General features: G+C 31.6%; 1 protein-coding gene across 1 annotated transcript in view; it reads left to right on the top strand.

Annotated features, from left to right (window-relative positions):
- Window positions 1-4,927: 4,927 nt before the first annotated feature.
- The window catches only part of LOC145328429 (uncharacterized), a 66,008-nt gene continuing 49,041 nt past the window's right edge, over window positions 4,928-21,894 (top strand). The window contains exons 1-3 of the mRNA XM_080172120.1: window positions 4,928-5,031; window positions 5,672-5,867; window positions 6,478-6,575. Coding sequence (XP_080028246.1) covers window positions 5,717-5,867; window positions 6,478-6,575 — 249 coding nt within the window. The 5' untranslated portion in view covers window positions 4,928-5,031; window positions 5,672-5,716. The remainder of the gene's footprint in view (window positions 5,032-5,671; window positions 5,868-6,477; window positions 6,576-21,894) is intronic.

The following is a 21,894-nucleotide window of genomic DNA, read 5'->3' as shown; positions in this document are numbered from 1 at the left end:
ACTGGAGTGACCCTACCGCCGTAACCTTGTTCAACCAAATCTAATGAAATAAAGCATTATTAGAACAGCGTTCTTTATTGAGTCAGTAGAGTAAAACACTAGAGGGGGAAATAGTTATATAACTGTATCTCCCCATCACACTGTCCTTGTGCCGACTCTCAAATGGATCATTGAAAATTAACCAATGGTGTGGTGTGTTTTAACACAGCCATGAAGCAGAAGACAATTTGCTAGCAGACGAATAAGGTCATTGAAAAATGAATGTAAACTTTAGATTTATCATTGTCTACGTTATAATCGGTCAAAATTATACAATATACCATTTCAAATAAGTTTAGATTACCGTATCAGTCTTATACTTTACTTATTTTACAAGGTGCCTTAAAATTTCATTTTACAACCATTTAAAGAAAGAGTTCAAAGATCTGAATGTCACTTTTTTCAACTTTTACTAGGCTAATATAATGCTTGTTTGGTTTTTTGCTTGCGTGGTGCAAATTTTAGGCCGATTGTGCCATGCATGGATAAATTTTAAAGTTGTTTTTTAAAAATAAAGATATCATTTAGCATGGTATTCAAAAGTGCAGCTTCATTATTTATAAATAGGGATAAGACAATAAAGATAAATTTATGTACATCTCCGATCATGATAAAAAAATTACCCCTTATTTCAATTTAAATTATTTATAGAAACGTGTGTACATTTCTAGATTGTGCCAACTGATAAATATTTTTTAGAAAAATACACATTTTTAACGAAAAAGAGAACGTGTGAAAATGATTAAAGTCCCTCCACAGATTATGACGTCATACGATAGAAAAGCCAATGAGAGGCCAGTATACACAGTAATTGACCACAATGGTAAAATTTATGATGGCCTATCCTTAGCTATTTTATCGTATGACGTCAAAATCTGTGAAGGGACTTTTATCATCTTCGAACGTGTTTGTGAAGCAGTATAATTACCAGTCCCATGTCTTGTCCAGTCTATCATTGCGGGAAAAAAACAACGCACACACACACCACTATAGACCGGTAAATAATCATTGATACCTCTCTATTTTTTAAAAGCGAAGCTTTTCTATAATTAGGGTCGGTCCGTCCGTCCGTCTGAGACAGATAGCTTTTTTCGTTTTAGGCATGTTAGAATTGTGCTATCGATTTCAAACTTTGCATGGTGATTTCTGTAGAAATTAGGTACGAGTTAGAAAGCGTAGCAACTCTATAATCATTACCAGAATGTCCGTACGTCCATTTACATTTTTAACAACAAATTTGTATGTGACCTAATTATCCGATTGGTCTGATTTTTGGTATACTGATTCCTGGGACAACAAAGCGAAGCAACTCTATAATTAAGTCCTAAAAATGTAAGTATGTCCATTAACATTATCCTGTATCAAGCAGTTTTTCAACAAATTTACTTACAATTTTGCTTTGACTCTTTTACATGTCCGCTTGTCCTACCGTTTAAGAGCTTCGCTTTTATGGATGTTGTCATCCTTGTTTATACAGCATTAAGTTCGACTGTTTTGGGGTAAAATTTCTGAAGACACATTCTGATGTATAAAATAGTTGATGTTAAGTATTTTTGAATATCAGACCCTTTCCTAATTTAAGATTAATCCTGATGTGATTATTGATAGTCGGGCAGTTGAATGTATTTAGGCACTTCAATTTAGATACCAAATAATCACGTTCTTTCATTCGTTAGCTCAAAATTTTGGGTTATTTTCTTTAATAGAATTTATTAATTGGGTTTTTCGTCAATTGTCTTATCAATTAACAATTGATGAAAAGTAATTAAAAGTAATCTCAAAGGGTTCAATTATCAATTAATCTATATTTTGTTATTACACTAGCAACTGCGCCCCTAGAAACTAGTGGAGGGCGGGGTAGAACTTGATAAATAGCCCAAATCCACCCCAAGACATAAATAAAGTTTTGGCAGATCTTTAGCTTCAGACAAAAAAAATCTTACTACTTTTTATTTTAAAATTAATTGTAATCTGAATCTAAAACAGTTAGGGAGTTGAATCCATTTTTATAGAAGCAGAAATATAATCTATGATTATGGTTTGGACCCTCTAAAACTGTAATCTACCTTTCCACTTTCCCCTCTCTTGGTGAAGATATCTTCAACGCCGATACGATTTTTGAAATGTAAGATTCTACTTTCCCTTCTCTTGGTGAAGATATCTTCAACGCCGATACGATTTTTGAAATGTAAGATTCCACTTTCCCCTCTCTTGGTAAAGATATCTTCAACGCCTATACGATTTTTGAAATTTAAGATTCCACTTTTGCCTCTCTTGGTGAAGATATCTTCAACAAGAGAGACAAAAGTGGAATCTTATATTTCAAAAATCGTATCGGCGTTGAAGATATCTTCACCAAGAGAGGGGAAAGTGGAAGGGTAGATTACAGTTTTAGAGGGTCGAAACCATAATCATAGATTATATTTCTGCTTCTATAAAAATGGATTCAACTCCCTAACTGTAAAAGCAAAGAAAAAATATTATTATCTGCCAAACTGTTGATATATATATAGATAGTAAATAAACTTGTTGTAATTTAAACCTTTGCATCTAAATAGTAAATCCTTTATTAGTTAATGCACACTGGGTCAAAAAGTGACTAAATTCGAATTTTTGGCCCACTAGGAACACATTGTAAAATTTGATCACATTATTAATTGGTTTTAAGTTTTACACATTTTGTTATGAAAGGGAATATAAAAGATTTGATTTTAATCAACATTAAATTTTTTAGGTTAGAGCTTTTACTTCAAAAGTTAACTAAGTATAAACATAAATTGAATTTGGATCTTTAAATCATTTAGAGTTGCTTACTGCCTCTGCCAGTGCTGGCAATAAAACATGGATCCTTAAATCAAAATGGCAGTGGTGTTCCGGGAAACACTTTTGGAACACCCACCACAGGCTCACTGGCAGTCATTTTGCGATGCCGGTGAGCCGGTGGGTGTTTCCAAAGTGTTTCCCGGCTCACCATTGCTATTTTGATTTAAAGATTGCTATTAGGTGAGCCGCTTTCAAAATCGGCTCACTAGATGCATCGGGTGTTTTTTTTATGGTTTAGCTCTGATTGTCTGATTGTTCATCTAGGTTAATAAATGTATTAGTTGATGATATTATCTGTCTGGCAGATGGTGAAGGTGGTTCCAATGATCTGATTGAGGTGGACAAGAATGCTCCAGACCATGAAAAATCTGAAAGGAAATCAGTCATGTACATTTTTTATTGGAAGCACAACTACTCTATTATTTTTTTGTCTGTCCATTATTCATTTGCAGAAATGCTATTTTTAATAATTTTAACTTCTTGCATACACAGAGAGAGGAGATAATGGCCTGTTTATTACACTAGTCCCCAAAGTGTAATGATTTCATGATTTTCTCAATCGTTGGTTTAACAACTTTGGGGACTTTAATGGATATTGATTATTTATTTCATTATGTTGAATGTCGAAACGTACAAACCACTAAAAGTAATCTACAGAATGGATAATTTTGTTTATCACCATTAGGGATGTACGTCAATTTATTGGCCATTGTGGTATCCCTTTAGATCCCTTATTTACATATACTGTCTTAAGTTTTTAGATAAAATAAGGTTGTTTTCGTCCAATTGTAGCTGTTTGAAATGATAGAGAAAGCGGTATTAATATTTGACCGAAGGACAGAAAACGAAGAAAGGATAGGCTACAATAAATTTAGAATTTTATGACAGGAAAAATTTACCTTGCTAACATCGAACTGATTGGCCAGATCGTTCATTCAGTAGGAGGGGAGGGTATGGAGTAAAATGGGTTGGAAGAGAGGTAATTGTTATGTTAGCCCGATATAAATTTCACTTTATTAGAGAACATGAAATTCTTGTGTAAGATCCAAGTAATAATAAATATATCCATTTATGCTACTAAAACACAAATATAATTATATTTGTTATTGGTATGAAAACCAAGTCTTAGGTATTTTAAAGCAATTTATTCTACATTCTACATAATATTTTAAAGTTTTGCTTTGTGCTACAATGAATATAATTGTCCTTGTTATTTAAGCATTGAATTGTGGGGTATTTAAAACCGATCTAACTTGCCCATATTGTAAACTATTGTAATTTGAGCATTTTTATTGCCCTAAAACACAAGGACATGTTTTCTAAAAAAAACGTTAAGAACAAGGTAGACAGAGACTAATATACATAATTTGACATAATTTTTAACAAGGTTGACAAGATCCATAAGTAGCAAAGCTTGTAATCATGAAACAGTTGATTAATTCACTAGAGTATAACATTATTCTTTTATTCCTAGATTTATTTTGAAATATACATAGTTTTGCCGGTGAACATGGCACCCTCATCAGTCTAATGCAGTTTTAATCTTTTTAAATGTTGATAAATTATAAAAAAAAACAGACAGGTGGACATATACAGTGAGTTATACATAAGTAGATGTCTATTGGTCAATACTTCAGAGGTTTCATTATCTCCAAAGCATTACAAATCGACCGACGGACCAAATAGTTTAAGAAGTAAAAGCTCATTGGCCAGTGCAATATATCCACTATTAAAGTACCTTAAATCATAAATCTCTACCAAATCTTATTTTTCCTGTAAAAAGTTAAATTTTTGGTAATCCTTCCCCTCCTGCAAAGGTAAGTAGCAGGGACTAGGGAATGCTAACCTGACAGACAATTTTAAGTGAATCCCATAATTCATCCCCTTTTACCCACTTCCCTTTAAAATGGAAATAAATATATTTACGACAACTCTACGCCAACAAAATATTTAATTTTAAGTTGAATTAATTGGCTGAATCATATCCCCTGGTTAGTAGTTAAACTTAACCAAATTAAGATTATCTTACAAGTTTCCTATCAAATAACATGACTGACAAAATAATCATGCAGAAAAACCAGTCGCCGACGAAGATCATCGCTGTTTTTGAGACTTAAAAACTTTAAAAGTTTACCAAGCATCAATTTATCCAAAATATTCAGCTTAAAGGTAAAATATATTTCCAACACTCTAATTTTTTCCTTTTTTAAAGACTTTATAATTATCCTTTAAAATTTTACTGTCTACTATCTATATTACTAGCGGCTTCGCCCCTAGCCTCTAGGGGCTTTGCCCAAGAGGTGATAAAAAAAAATTATTGCGAGAGACCATAAAGGACCATGGAAACTCCTTCAAAAAAAAAAAAAAAAAAAAAAAAAAAAAAATGGAGGGGGATTTTTTGGTTTTTGGGGGGGTTGGGGGTGTCCCACCCCCCGAGAAAATAGCTTAAAACCACCACAGGACCAATAGGTAGATACCCTGAAGAGTAGAATCCGATCGGTTCAGTGGTTACCGAGATCTTAAGGGACAGACAGACAGACGGACGGACAGACGGTCAGACGGACAGACGGACAGACAGACATCGTTCTACTTTGTATTATAGATATCTATCTATCCATTTATTCATTCATCTATTTTCTATTAACCCACCCATCCATATCCAATCCATGTATTAATCTATTTATCCATCATTGTGTCCATCTATGTATCCATCCATCTATCTATCTATTCATCTATACTCATATCAATCTATCATCTATCTGTCCATCTAACATGCAATCTATTTTACTAAGCAAAACTAAAACTTTAGAAGCTATTGCGTAAGCAGGCAAGTGAACCACAAATCAACCTAAACATGACGTCATCAGACCAACAGGAAGACGACAATCCAGACGCATTTTCGCCAGCTGATGATCAGCTGATTATTAGACTGGAGTCACGTGATTATTCATCGGTTTGGGCGGGAAAGAGTGAGATTGAAAAAGAAGAACCAGCTCTTGGTCCTGGTAAGGTTTTAAAGTTGTTGTATAGTGATCTTAAGAAACAGAAAAATGACTTGATATGCAAAAAGCAAAAAAAAACAACCAATCAATAAACAGACAGTGACATAAAGTGACAAGAAAAAGGTATACAGATAAACAGACAGACAAAAAAACAGACGGATAGACAAACAAATAGACAGACAAACAGACAAACAAATAGACAGACAAATAGACAGACAAACAGACAGACAACAGACATACACACAGACAGGCAGGCATACAGACAGACAGACAGACAGACAGACAGGCAGACAAACAGATAGACAAACAGACAGACAAACAAACAGACAAACATACAGACAAACATACAGACAAACAGACAGACAAACAGACAGACAAACAGACAGACAGACAAACAGACAGACAAACAGACAGACAAACAGACAGACAAACAGACAGACAAACAGACAGACAAACAGATAGACAAACAGACAGACAAACAGACAGACAAACAGACAGACAAACAGACAGACAAACAGACAGACAAACAGATAGACAAATAGACAGACAAACAGACTGACAATTAGACAGACAAACAGGCTTACATCCATGATGAAAAATAATCTTTTCCTAGGTGAGATATTGATGATGTATGTAGAATCTGGACAGGCCAGCTTGCTGGCTGTATGGTTGGCGGATAAATCCTGTGCAGTCACTATACATCCAGACAAGGTAGGCAATCTTATTAATTACTTTCTCAAGAAGCTCTTTATTGTGCCTATAAAAAAATATAGTCATACAATACAAATGACCAATGATAGGCCAATACACAGACTAATTTACTAATGACAGGTCATTATATATCTTAACTGACTAATGATAGGCCATTATGACGTTTTTTTTTATAGGCACTATAAATAGCTTTCTTTTCCAATCTTACTAGCGCTGTGCTCCTTGCATCTAGGAGCTCTTCATTTGAGGGGGAATCGAACACATACATATAACTATTCCAAAACTTGGATCTAAAATTAGAAAAAAGGCAACAAAACTTGAAATGTTTGGCGAATATTCCATATATCATGCATTTAACATTCTATTTACTTAGCTTTTTTTCTGTCGGTTTTGCTTCAAATGACATAAAAATATATAAAAATAATTGTCTTATGGTGGTTACGTGATTCCTGTGGTTTATTGCATATTTATGAACTGAACATCTTCCATATAATTCTGTTTGTCCTTCTATAAATTTGTTATGCTTCACTTCACATGTCATCCTTGTCCATTTGTAGGAAACCTTAACATATAAATAAAGAATTTGGACGAAGCCCAATCTGCACCACTTTTGATTCCTGTGACGTCATAAAAATGAGGGAGATGAGAAGAGAAGTGGGAAAGAAAAACCCTAAAAAAAAGATGGATATTCCCTCATTTGTATGACGTCACATAGATGATTTTGACACAATTTGGTCTTTGTCAAGAAACTGCTCTAAAACGAATTTAAAAACTTGTTTCCCATTTCTTAAGATTTGCCATAATGTCAGCATATACAGGGATATAAAGGTATCAGACAATGACCTATAAATTTGTGCACATATCCAATGATTATAAACAAAATATCCCTTCTGTAGATTACAATTTGCAGTTAAACGTTTAGACAGCTAAAGAATAAACCATGCAAAATTCAATAAAAGTCCTCAAAGCCAACAAATATAAAAAAAAATTTATAGAACTTTGGGGACTAGTGTTATAAACATTCATATGTTCCCCTCCTCCCTGTAGCATATAAGTAGAGGCTTAAAGTTTTCTTGGGGCTGTTAAAAGGCAGGCCCCTTGTAATGAGGAGTAATGAGTAATAACTAGAGCTAACTTGTTGGACAAATAGCCCATTTGGAAATATACTTCAAAGTATTGCACACGAAGTAACAAAAAGTAAAACAGTTTGAATTTTATTACATTAAATATTCTTCTTTTCATAACATTATTTATGTATTCAAATTAATAGTGAAGGGAAGAAAAATAGCCTAAAACCATAATAATAAGAAAATACCCTATTAGACATAAATCTAGGGAAAAAAATAGCATAAAACTGTCATGAAACCTATATGTAGCTTTCCTAAAGGGAAGAACTCATTAAGTTCAGTAATTATCGAAAAAACGATACTTATAGAATTGTTTTTGATTTTATAAAACTACTTTTTATTACATATCAACATTTATATCTACATTTTATACATAATTATTTACTGTAAAAAACGTTTGCCAAAAAGGGCATTTTGTCCTACAAAGTCCCCAGAAACAAAGACCTTTTTAGTGACGGGGCCGCTTTACCTTTTGCATAATTAGACACTATTTTTGCACTTTTGCCAGTAGCCAACAAAATCAAGTGTAGAAGACTATAGATTTCATGTTCAAATGGATTTATTATTACTTGGATCTTTCACTAGATTACCATGTACTATAAGAAAGTGAAAATTGTAGCTGGCTAAAATAAAAATCCACTATTTACTCTCTTCCTACTGGACGAACGAACTGTCCAAAAGTGTGTCTAAGTAAGCAACCTAGATCAACCATTTTTCCCCTGTCATAATATCTATGTATATTTTATATTCATTTATGTTCTGTAAATTAACTTTTCTGTCAGGTATAACACTTAATATTTTAATATTCTATAATAATGAATAATGGATGTAGGAAATATGTGGATATAGGGAAAAATTTGCGTCAATTTAACTTGCTAATATGGACCTTACTTATTGACCAGTTTGCTCATCCAGTAGGACGATAGAGAATGTGGTAAAGCAGGTGGATAAGGGGCATTTATTAGAGTATATAAAAAATCTGATGCAACATCCAAGTAATTATATATGGATTTATCGAAATATATTTTCCATTACAGTCGCGTATATTTATCAACCGCATATTTTTAGATTTTTACAGAAATCAGCTGATGCACTTGCCTCTGTATAATTTGCAGGCGTGAGTGAGTTAGTATGCTTATGTAAAGCTGGGTGGCTGACAATATTTCTCCCCTCTTGAAAGATTATCTAGAATAATGAATTCATTATTACTTGGATCTTAACCCTTAACGGTCGGGGGGGGGGGGGCGGGGGGGCGTTGAACGCCCCCCCATCCGGTTTTTTCTATCTCATTTTCTGTGTGTGAAAGATAAAGAGCGTGACTTTTTAAGTATGGGTATGACACACAACTGAGAGTTGGAATTGTTTAAATATCTCCATCCTGGCGGGCACAGGATGCCAGCAAACCTGGCAGGGTCATCCAGGTAAAGAGCAAAAATATTTTTTTGACTAAAACAAAGCATTTTATCATACCAAATTACTAAAATATCCTCTAGTAGTACATCCTTACATAAAATACAGTGTTCAAGTCACTTTCAGGTTCCAGGTATAATCCTGCAGGTCCTGATCCTCCAGGTCTCCAGAAATCTTTAAAAGGCTCCGGTGGCCGCAATTTTTGACTTAGAGACTTCAAATTTAAACTTAAGCTTTTCTCACATGTCTACATAACGTATTAAAATTTTATGAAGAGCCGCCGCCGTTTTCCCGCCGACCGCCGACTGCGGCGGCTGGCAGCTGCCAAGTACAGCTGCGGCCGCTGAAATTTATATTTTGATATTTCTAATATAAAATTCACATAAAGATAAACATTTTCTGGGAAAAAATTGTTCTTCTAGCTTCAAAAATAAGAAAATTACAGCCGTTTGAAATTTTTAAGTAAAAAAAGACCTAAAAACAAAGGTTGTTAAATAAAAGGGTGAAGGAAGCGAAAATTGACTTAGACTTATAAAAGGTCGGAAATTCAGTATCATAAAGGGGACTTGCACAAAAAAATTTAGCCCTCTAGCTCTAATAGGAACTGAGATAATAAGGGGGGGCGTAAGCGCCCCCCCCCCTCGACCGATTAAGGTGCGGCAAGGGGCCCGACTGTAAAGGGTTTAACCAGAATTTCATGTTCTTTAATAAAGTAAACTTGTAGCGGGCTGAAATGAAAAGTCCCCTCCCCCTCTCTATACCGTATCCCTTCCTACGACTGGTTGGACAAACTGACCATTAAATGACATGGGAAATAGCAACCTGTCCCTTGTCTTAATATCCACTTATTCTAGAAATAGGTTTCTATTGGCTTATCTTTCTAGAAATGATAATAAAATGTTTTGTCAGTTAAAAGTAAAAAACAATAACTAATACGTTAATTACAATGTTTTATATAATAATCAAAAGGGTCTTTTTTCACTGGAAGAAATGTGTCAGCAACTATTGTATAATATAAAAGGACAGAACAAATGTGTCAACCTCCGAACTGGTCCATATGTATATCTTATACATGTATATGAGTTTATGCTTTAAACATTTCAATTACAAGAAAAAAGTTTAGGCTTACAGCTTTCAGACATTTTTATAAAACAGCTGATTTTAGCCTATAGCAAAATTGTAGTTTTTTTTAGCAAATTTATTTTTGTATCTAGACCACAAACTACTTTTTTAAGAAAAAAAAAACATTTTTTTAAAATATTTTTTTTCTGTTATCTATAATACAAAGTAGGACGATGTCTGCTGTATATCTGTTTGTTTGTTTGTTTGTTTATTTGTTTGTAACGAATGAACTAGCAATCGGGTTCTCCTAAACTGGGTTGCTTCTTATAGGTCCCGGAAGGTTTAAAACTATTTTGGGGGAATTAAAGCTGAAAGCAAATTATTTTTCGTATATCACTGTCCCTATCTTGATATTAAAACTACAAATTTTAAGATTTAAGATTTTGACAGTTTTAAAGAAACACTTGGGCCTTAAAATGTTTGAGTATATCTAAAATTACCCTGAAAAAAAAGTCTAAGTTACAAGACTACTTACCAACTTACTATGAATAGGGAGGGTGGGGTATAATTTGCCATTTTTTCCACCCAAAATGTAGAAAAAGACTTAAATGATTCTTGAAACTTTTGCAAGAAGGCAGAAAAACGTTTTTTTGTGTTTCAAGGGCCGGTAAGTACAATTTATTGTTTAAATTCATGTATAATTTATTTGTAAAGAGTTATTATATTCACAAATAGGGGTTACGCCCCTAAAGGCCTTTAGGGGGCCGGCACATAAAAGAAGGAAGTGGTTCAACCCTTCACTTATCTATAATACAAAGTAGAACGATGTCTGTCTGTCTATCTGTCTGTCCGTCTGAAGCTTAAGATCTCAGTAACCACTGAACCGATCGGATTCTACTCTTCAGGGTATATACCTATTGGTCCTGCGGTGGTTTTAAGCTATTTTATTGGGGGGTGGGACACCCCCAACCCCCCAAAAAACAAAAAAATCCCCCCCCCATTTTTTTTTTTTTTTTTTTACAAATTTTATGAATTTTACGAATTTTACGAAATTTACGAATTTTAAAAATTTAAGAATTTAAGAATTTTGCGAATTTAGTCGCAAAATGTTTTCCTGCTGGGTAGGTGCGAAATTTTGTGATCCGTTCTGCTGGGTAAGTAATAGAAGATGTAATTATACCCCTGGGGCAAAGCCCCTAGAGGCTAGGGGCGAAGCCACTAGTAATTTATAAAGAAACAGTAAGAGAAATATTTTCTATTGGTTATTTCTATTGGCAGGTTCAAGGTACCCCACTCAAAAATTATTATGCACAGTTATGCTTATGGTAAGCTTCACTGTAAAAAAGAACAATATCATTTCTGCAACTCTTTGGTAAATACAGACAGATAGACATCGTATTATTTTCATATAAAGCTTAACGTACATGTAAGACCGGCCATAATGATAGGTTTATCAAAGTCTTGCTAAATGGTAGTCTTATTGTAGACGAAAATACTTTAAATAAGGATTTCATTCTAATTTTCATATAAGCGACATGAATAATGATTCAAGGTTTTACTTGTACTAATAGTTGTTAATAGTTATTTCTCGTATCGTATTATAAACGGCTTTCCGCGGAAATAGAATGTACAATTATAAGATTAAAACTAGTTTTTTTTTAGCCCCGTGGTGCCGAAGGCACCGGCTAAAAAACTGGTTTTAATCTTATGATTGTACATTTCTATATTCGTAGAAAACTGGATATAATACGATGCTAGACATAGTTTTTTCGTATGGATGAGAACCGGTTCCTATCTACCGGATTCGGCAACACGGGGTTAAAAAAACTAGTTTTAATCTTATGATTGTACATTTCTATATTCGTAGAAAACTGGATATAATACGATGCTAGACATAGTTTTTTCGTATGGATGAGAACCGGTTCCTATCCACCGGATTCGAATGAATACGAGAAATGATTTTAACATATTTCTGTACTATATTGAACTTTGGGGAAACTCATATGAAATACTAGTAGTAAGCTTCATTTAAAATAAAAGAAAGGGTTGTTAAAAGTAAAGCTTTTCTATAATTATTATCTGTCTGTCCGTCTGTCCATACGTCCGTTACGGATAGCTTTTTTCGTTGATTTAGGCATGTTAGAATTGTCCTATCGATTTCATGGTGATTTCTTTAGTAGTTAGGTACGCTTTAGAAAGCGTAGCAACTCTATAATCATTACCAGAATGTCCGTACGTCCATTTTAAACATTTTTTTTTACTTTTTTATCAACAATTTTTTATGTGATCTAATCATCCGATTGATCTGACTTTTGGTATATTGATTCCTGGGACAACAAAGTATAATGTTATAAGCGAAGCAACTTTATAATCAAGTATTAAAAATGTAAGTATGTCCATAAACATTATCCTGTATCAAGCAGTTTTTCAAACAAATTTACTTACAATTTTGCTTCGATCCTTATACATTTATATTCTAATTATTCAGTTCTGACACTATACTGTCCGTTTGTCCTACCGTTTCAGTGCTTCGCTTTTATCCTTGTTTAAATGTATAAATAATAACCACTATATGTAGAAAACTTGTAGGCTAATAAAACCATATTTTTAAATTTTATTTTGAGTAGGTATTGTATGCATATATTTAGTCTAACAAAAGCAGGGTATTAGGAATATGCCAATGCAGTCTAAATTTATTATCAATGCTTAAACAAAAACTATTATTTTTAGCACAAATGTTAACTGTTTTACATTAAAGAGAAAATATTAAGTAAAATTTTAATCTACAAAAATGCAAAATTTATCATTTAGCGGTATGAATTTGTTTGATATTTACATATCCCTAAATCCATGATGAAAACTGAAAAAAAAAAGAACCAGACAAAAATTATCCCTTTCACTGAGTTCCTGACCACAGATACAGAGATAGGGACAATGAAAACAAACAAAAAATGTTCGAACAAGACAGGGAGGGAGGGGACATTGGACTGTGTATTACACTAGTCCCCAAAGTTTTTTGATAACGTTTTCTTATTCGTTAGATTAACAACTTGGGGGACTTTTATTAAATTTTCATTGGTTTGTTCAATAAAATGAGTGTTCAAACGTTTCAACCACTTATTGCAATATACAGAAGGGGTAATTTTGTGTATCGTAATTTGGGGATGTCATCATTGTCTTATCCATTTAGATCCCTGAAAAAAAATTAAATTTGCTCGTTGCATAGTTGGCCATGGGTTCGAATCTCGACCTAACACCGTTTTAAAACTAAAGACGTTAAAAATGGCTCTTCTTGAAGCTATGATAGATGACAAGCTATAGTTGGAGGATTGCTCAGGCCAAAATATTGTTTTTCTCATTGCCAAGCACAGTTATAACTTTCTCTGTCCAGACGTCTTTTCTTTATTATTATTTAACTGTTATTCTATTGAATAAAATAATCCTTGTTTTTATTTTGAAATTAAACAAACCTTTATTCCAAAGTGTATTTTTATTTCAACAAGGATGATAAGATTAATAAAAGCAAAGCTCTAAAATAAGACTGTAGGACAAATAAATATGCAATTTGTTCCAAAAATAGATCAATAGGATGATAATGATATGCAAAAAATTGTTGCAAAAAAAGTAAAAATGTTTTTATTAGTAACAATTATAGAGTGTCTACGCCTTTTAAATTGTATCTAACGCTTTAAAAAAAAACTCAAACCTTTACTTTAGGCCTAAATTTTAACTATGGTATTTGAAGCTCATGTGTAATAGGAATAGGTTTTAGTTCAAAAATTATAAATTATTATAAAATAGGATATGTCTGTTCGTCTGACTGTTGACTTCTTTTGTTATTGACAGTTTTTAAAAATGCTAAAAAGTGGATTGCCTAAAATAAACTGCAATTTAAGTTTTTTAAAATTCAAAATTTTATTTGTAAAGGGTAGGTTGCGCTAAAAATCCGTAAAAGTGTGAGTTTTAAGGCTTAAAAATAGTAGTAGAACGATAATATTCACTAAATATGTGTATTTCTTATTTAAAAGAACTATAGACATTTTTTTTTAATTTTTATCATTCTAATACTGCTTTTAACTTAAAACTCACAACCTTTACGGATTTTTAGCGCAACCTACTCCTCCCTTTATTTGCGGTTGACTTTTTTATAAAGAATGTTGTTAGCTGCTTATTTATTACTAATCACTGATTATAATTATGTTTTATTTTTATCTTATTTGATCCATTTTACGTAAACTAAAAATAATATTTTAAAAGATTTTAAGAATATTTTTTCATCTTTTTATCCATAAGTAGACTTTAAAGGGTTTCAATTATAGAAACGGATTCTCATAACTTTGCCTCCGGTTAAATGCAGGGATCTAAAGTGATAAGACAATGGCTGATAAATTGATGAAGGTCTCCAATAATGATACACATAATTAGTAATTACCCCTTCTGAAGATTACAATAAGTAGTTGAAACGTTTGGACATCAACTTAATGAACCAACTAATCAATGTTTAATCAAAGTCCCCAAAAGTTGTTAAGCCAACGAATAAGAAAACATTATTATAAAACTTTGGGGACTAGTATAATTAACAGCCCAATGTCCCCTCCCTCCCTGGATTAAATAGTAAAGTTCCAATAAACGAAAAGTGGAACTAGATCACTCCCCACTACTTATTTAAATTATCTAAAAAAATAGTTTTTGTTCATAATCTTTTGAAAAACTATCAAGTTTGAATAAAATATCAAATCTAGTTTTTCTGGTAAAATATCATTTGGACATGATAAAGAAAGAAAGGAAAAACACACATGTTAGCTAAAACAAAGATGACAACATCCATAGAAGCGAAGCTTAAGTTTTCAAACAGTAAGACAAACGAGCATTAAGAAGTATAGAGTAACAATGCAATTAATATTCAAGATTATTTAAAAGTTTGAGCAAAAAATCCGCGTAAATCTATCCTAAAATTATTTAAATACAGGAAGCTTCATATGGACATACTTACATTTTAATTCTTATTTATAGAGATGCTTCTCTTACAAAACTCATAATATCTAAAAAATACTTTCCGGTATTGATTAAAGAGATTTTAAGCTATCTAAAATGTACCTTTTTGTCACAGGAATCAGCATGAAACTTTTGAAATTGAAAGCCAAAATTAACGATGAGAGCTACCCATTGCAGATGGACGTACATACATTCTTTTATTGTAGAATGGCCTCGCTTATGATCAAATGTTTACTAGCTATGAATAAGCAACTGTTAAAACCTAAATTACCTTCATATAGATTTATTTAACCTAAAACTTTTATTTTTCAAATAAATTAATCCGATGAAATATGAGAAGGGCGGATTTAATAAAACAAGGATGACAACATCCTTAATAAGCGACGCACATAAAGCGTCCAATATCCCCAAATAGTGGTTCGAATGGACTGATAGACTGATGGCCGGACAGACAAAGTTATTTATAGAGTAGCTCCGCCACCCCCCTCCCCCACCTTTAAATTTTAAATTGGTAAGACATGCCTTCTCCATGTTTCACCCCCTAATGGTTTCACAACCCTTCGATGTATTGCTGTGCACGCCACTGAGTATTGATTATCCATTTTAGATTTGAAATTGATAGAACAATTCTAACATTTCTAACATAGATATAGAGAAGGATGTAAAAAAGGGGGAGAAAATACGTAGCACTGGTTCTTGTAGAGACACAGCGCATCCAAAATTTGGGATAAAAAAAAGATTTTATCTTGTGGTATCAATATAATGAAACAAAAAAGGAATTTATAGCCCTAATTCTCTATATTTTTCTAATATCTTTCCATATATCTATCTATCTATCTTCTTAATCTGTAGATTTTAAAAAAAGATAAAACGATATTGATATATATTAGGGCTCAAAATATTTATATTTAAAATCAGGTTATTCTAATTTTAATTTATGTTAATTTTTAAAAATGTTTTATAGTTAAGCAAGTTTAATTAATAAGTCTACATGTTTGTAGGTTTTAAAATAGACATCATTTAATAAAAAAAATCTTAAAATATTTGACATTTGAGATATCGTTCCGTATTTAAACATAATAATTCTTTTCAACACAAATTTAACAAAAATTTAGCAAAATCTTTTGTACTTTAAAATAGAATTTTTAGTGTTATCATGGCAATCTGAAATAGATATATAAAAGTATTTAAATCCTATTATATAAGGTGTAAGGTTTTTTTTGTCTGAAGCTAAAGATTTTAATAACCACCGAGAGAGAGAGAGAGAGAGAGAGAGAGAGAGAGAGAGAGAGAGAGAGAGAGAGAGAGAGAGAGAGAGAGAGAGAAGAGAGAGAGAGGAGTAAAGAAAGACAAAGTAAACTATAGAACAAGGCGAAAAAGATGAATAAAAATAAATAGACATATTTTTAGATAATTATTAGAGCCATTAATAAAGACACCGAAAAATAAATAAAGAGCAAAAATGAGAAACGAAGATTAAATAAATTATTATTGATTTTACTAAATTGCTTACTATTCAAAATTGAAATGCTAAATCAACATTTTGGTTTTGCATTAACTGCAGAATTAGAAATTAAAATTAAAATTTTAAAATGCAACTCAGATTTTACATAAATCTTTGTGAATGTACTTATATTTTGATATATCTATCTATCCATATATCTATCTATCTATCTATCTGTCTATCTCTCTGTCTATCTCTCTGTCTATCTTTATATATATCTTTCTATCTATCTATCTATTTATCTATCTATCTATCTATCTATCTATCTATCTATCTATCTATCTATCTATCTATCTATCTATCTATCCATCTATCTATCTATCTATCTATCTATCTATCTATCTATCTATCTATCTATCTATCTATCTATCTATCTATCTATCTATCTATCTATCTATCTATCTATCTATCTATCTATCTATCTATCTATCTATCTATCTATCTATCTATCTATCTATCTATCTATCTATCTATCTATCTATCTATCTATCTATCTATCTATCTATCTATCTATCTATCTATCTATCTATCTATCTATCTATCTATTTATCTATCTATCTATCCATCTATCTATCTATCTATCTATATATCTATCTATCTATCTTTCTATCTATCTTGCTATCTATTTTTCCATCTATCCTTCTATATATCTTTCTATCTATATTTCTATCTATCTATCTATCTATCTATCTATCTCTCTGTCCATCTTTCTATATTTCTGTCCATCTTTCTATCTATCTATTTATCTATCTTTCTGTCCATCTTTCTATCTTTCTGTCTATCTATCTATCTATCTATCTCTCTGTCCATCTTTCTATCTATCTATTTATCTATCTTTCTGCCCATCTTTCTATCTATGTATCTATCTATCTTTATATCTATCTTTCTATCCATCTTTCTATCTATCTTTCTATCCATCTTTATATCTATCTTTCTATCTATCTATCTATCTATCTATCTATCTTTCTATCTACCCTTCTATCTATCTTTCTACATTTCTATCTATCTGTCTATCTATATATATATATCTATCTTTCTATCTTTCTATCCATCTTTCTGTCTATCTATCTATATATCTATCTATCTATCTATCTATCTATCTATCTATATATATATATATATATATCTTTCTATCCATCTTTCTATATATCTTTCAATCTATCTTTATATCTATCTTTATATCTATCTTTCTATCTATCTTTCTTTCTATCTTTCTATTTATCTTTCCATCTATCTATCTATCTGTAGAAGTGTCGGCATCTAAGGCCTATAATCATAAGACTTCATGTCAAGCGCGAAACATGCACACACACACACACACACACACACACACACACACACACACACACACACACACACACACCAAAAAAGACAGATATTTCTTTTAAAACAACCAAAAAAAATAACGATTTATTAAATTACGTTTTTTCTTTCTTAAACAATTTTAATAATTAACTGTATTGTTTATTTGCAACTTGGGAAAATTGTATTTTTCATATTCTAACGTAAAACCAACATTTAGCTTTCTTAAATTATTTTCCAGTATGACATCAAAACCGATTAATATCCGCGATTATGATTTGTTTTCGGCCATACTGAAAAATCGTGTGTGGTATCATATTACAAACAATTTTCCATGAATATTAAATTAAAAATCATAAAAATAATACCTACCAGCTTTTTAGTCTAGGCCCTTGAACCTTCGAGGCTAACAAAAAGCATTTAATTTATCATTTTAATATCCGCGAAAATATGTCTATAATACGATGCTTTAAATATATTGTATTGTAAAAACATATATTACCCTATTATTCTATACAACTATACATGTCTTGGTTTGCGGATTTTTAGAAAAAAAAAGTATTACAGTTTCCAACCTAAATTTGTTTTATACCATAATTTTAATAATATTATATAGTATAATTTTATAGTTTTTGTTTGTTTGACGCTTAAAATTGTAATAACTACTGACCCTATTGTGAACTCTTTTTTAGTTTCTTGATGGTTTTAGGCTATATTTCTGGTTTCCATACCCTTGCTAGGGTACAGCCACTAGTAGTTTTAATATCATAGTTAGTATGTTTTGTTAAAAGCTTTATATTTTTAATAGCGGTTACGCCCCTAGCATCCAGGGACTCTGTATTCGAAGGGATATGGAATGGCAGAAAAATGGCCCTAAACCATCCTGAGACTTATGAGAAGCTTTACTGTAAAGGATGACTATATCGGTTCAGCGGTTAGCGTGATCCTTCGCTACAGACAAAAATAATCTTGCTATTTTATATAATGAACCAATTGAGTTATCCAATTAAGTAAATCTTCACATAGATTCTAGATTTTTTGAGACACCACAATGAAGATTTTTCTGGGCCTAAATGTAGATTACGTGTAAAATACAAATTACTTAATTAAGTTTCGAGCTAATAGACATACATCCTACCTTATTATATTTGTGGAAATTTTGCAAAAACTTACCTTTAGATGATTTTATAAATCTTTTAAATAGAAATCGAAACCTAATTTATTTATTTTAAAAATGATTCATATTGCTTAAGATTAGGGTTCATTTAAGTAAATATTTTACTTGCATGGTAACTTTAGAAAAATGGGAGAATTTATTTTGAGTTGGCAACATTGTATAACAAGAGGTTTACATCAATTTTCTTCTGAATTTGCAGTTATTTTTTGATACAACCATCTTTTCATAGCTTCTGACCTAAATACCCTTGCTATCTATCTATCTATCTTTCTTGCTATCTTTCTGACTATATATCTATTATTTTTTATACAAGCATCTTTTCATAGCTTCTGACCTGAATACCCTTGCTATCTATCTTACTTGCTATCTTTCTAACTATATGCATATTATTTTTGATCCAGTAATCTAAATCCCAAATTAAGACAAATTTTTCTTTCTCAAAAAAAGAACAAACCATCTTAATTACTTGAAATCTTGTAGATAGATCCCATAATATTTGGACTTTTTTATGAGGCATGTAAAGACCTTTCTATAGACACCTTAACCAGGTTTACAACACAATCTCAGTTAATTTGGCATCAAAAAGAAAGACCTGGTAAACATAGAGAACTAGAAATAGCCGTCATGTCTCAATGTTGGATGGGTCTGTCTTTTTTATTGCTATAGACAAGGATTGAGTTAGAAATCTGTTTAAGGTGTCTATAGAGGGGTTTTTACATGCCACATCAAAAATTTTAAACTTTATAAGGTCAATCTTTAACATTTGAAGTACTTAAGAAGGTTCAAATTGTGAGTGATTGTTTTTTTTAACACCCTTTATGTAGAAAAGTTTGCATATTCACTTTAAGTCAACATTTACAATTGGAGTTAATAGTTATTTATCGCATTCTTTTAACAGATTTAGAGTTTTCCGCGGATAATAAAATGCTATCAGGGTTAACAAAACTGGTATTGATTTCATGATCTTTATTATGATATTCGTGTAAAATAGTCTGCAATTCGATTCTATACATGATTTTTCAGTAAGGATGAGAACCGGTTTCGAAGCAATACTGGAAAATGTTTTTTCCATCATTTAAAAGTTTAGTTACAGACAGGACAGACACACTTACAAAGAAAAGCTTTGCTTTCAAAAAAGGAAGTACATGACATTTGTAAATAATTTGTCAATCATATGTTGACTAAAATTGCTTATACTGTTCAAAAATAAAACATGTAATTGGATAAACTATCTAAATATAAATGATACATCAATAATCAAGAATGATAAAATCAATGAGAAGCAAAGCTCTAAAATGAAATAAAGAAAAGTAAATGTATATAAATAACCATACCCTGATGATGTTTATGCCAATAAACGAAAATATTCGGTACCTGATGTGTTGATCCTTGTTGGGGAATAGAATAGTTGGTGCACGTCCTTTTTAAAAGCGAAGCTTTTCTATAATTAGGGTCGGTCCGTACGTACGTCCGTAACGGATAGCTTTTTTCGTTAATTTAGGCATGTTAAAATTGTCCTATCGATTTCAAATTTTGCATGGTGATTCCTTTAATAGTTAGGTACGATTTAGAAAGCGTAGCAACTTTATAATCATCACCCAAATGTCCGTACGTCCATTTTAAATATGTTGATTTTTTTTACTTTTTTTAACAACAAATTTTTATGTGATCTAATCATCCGATTGATCTAATTTTTGGTATATTGATTCCTGGGACAACAAAGTATAATGTAATCAGCGAAGCAACTCTATAATCAAGTCCTAAAAATGTAAGTATGTCCATAAATATTATCCTGAATCAAGCAGTTTTTCAACAAATTTACTTACAATTTTGCTTTGACTCTAATACATTTATATTATGATTAATCAGTTCTGACACTATACAAGTGTTAATGTCCGTTTGTCCTACCGTTTCAGTGTTTCGCTTTTATGGATGTTGCCATCCTTGTTATTATGAATATAAAGAAAAGTAAAGCAGATGACATGAAGTAGGGTACAAAAGCTATGGTGCTTATTTATCAAAACTCAAAACAAAACTTCAGAAATGTATCTCTGATAACAATTATAAAAAGGTATTTTATAGCAATGTTATACAGACGGACTGACAAACATTTCTAATTCTAGAGTAGCTGCGCTGCTAAAATTATTTGAATTTTGATTATATTGGGAAGTTTATGTCTAATTCCTAGCTTATAAATTGGATTTCAGAAAAGACATTTTTGTAATACGATTATGACAAAAAAAATGTCATTGATAAGCTAATGTAACAATTATGAAGTTAGATTTATTACTTATTTACAATTTAATATTCAATTATTTGCTGCGCCCCTGGCACGTAGCGGTTTTCTATTTAAAGTGGTATATATAATGGGTAAAAAAACCAAAACATCACAAGACTTTAATATATACACAAAATTCGATTGTTTTTGGACGGACGAACGAACAAGCATACATTTTTATTTGCAGAGTAGCTTCGCTATTAATTAATGGCAAATCTTGTTGGAGTACGCCTCTTGTGTGGGAATAAATATAAAATTTTTCGTCAATTTAGGTTGCTAATATGGACCTCATTTAATGGTCAATTCGTTCTTCCGGTTGTAATGGAGGAGATAGGTTAAAGGGGTATCTGAGTACATGAAAATCTGGTGCAAAATCCAAGTAATAATATATTGATTGGTATGGGAATAGATAGTTTTAGATTTAAATCAATAAATTTGAGTAGAATATATTTGTGTTAGAGTCT

Source organism: Acartia tonsa, chromosome 9, assembly GCF_053477335.1.
Source record: "Acartia tonsa isolate MP-2025a chromosome 9, ASM5347733v1, whole genome shotgun sequence".
NCBI lineage: Eukaryota > Metazoa > Arthropoda > Copepoda > Calanoida > Acartiidae > Acartia > Acartia tonsa.
Note: the sequence above shows the minus strand (reverse complement) of the source record. Positions and strands in the feature narration are given on the sequence as shown.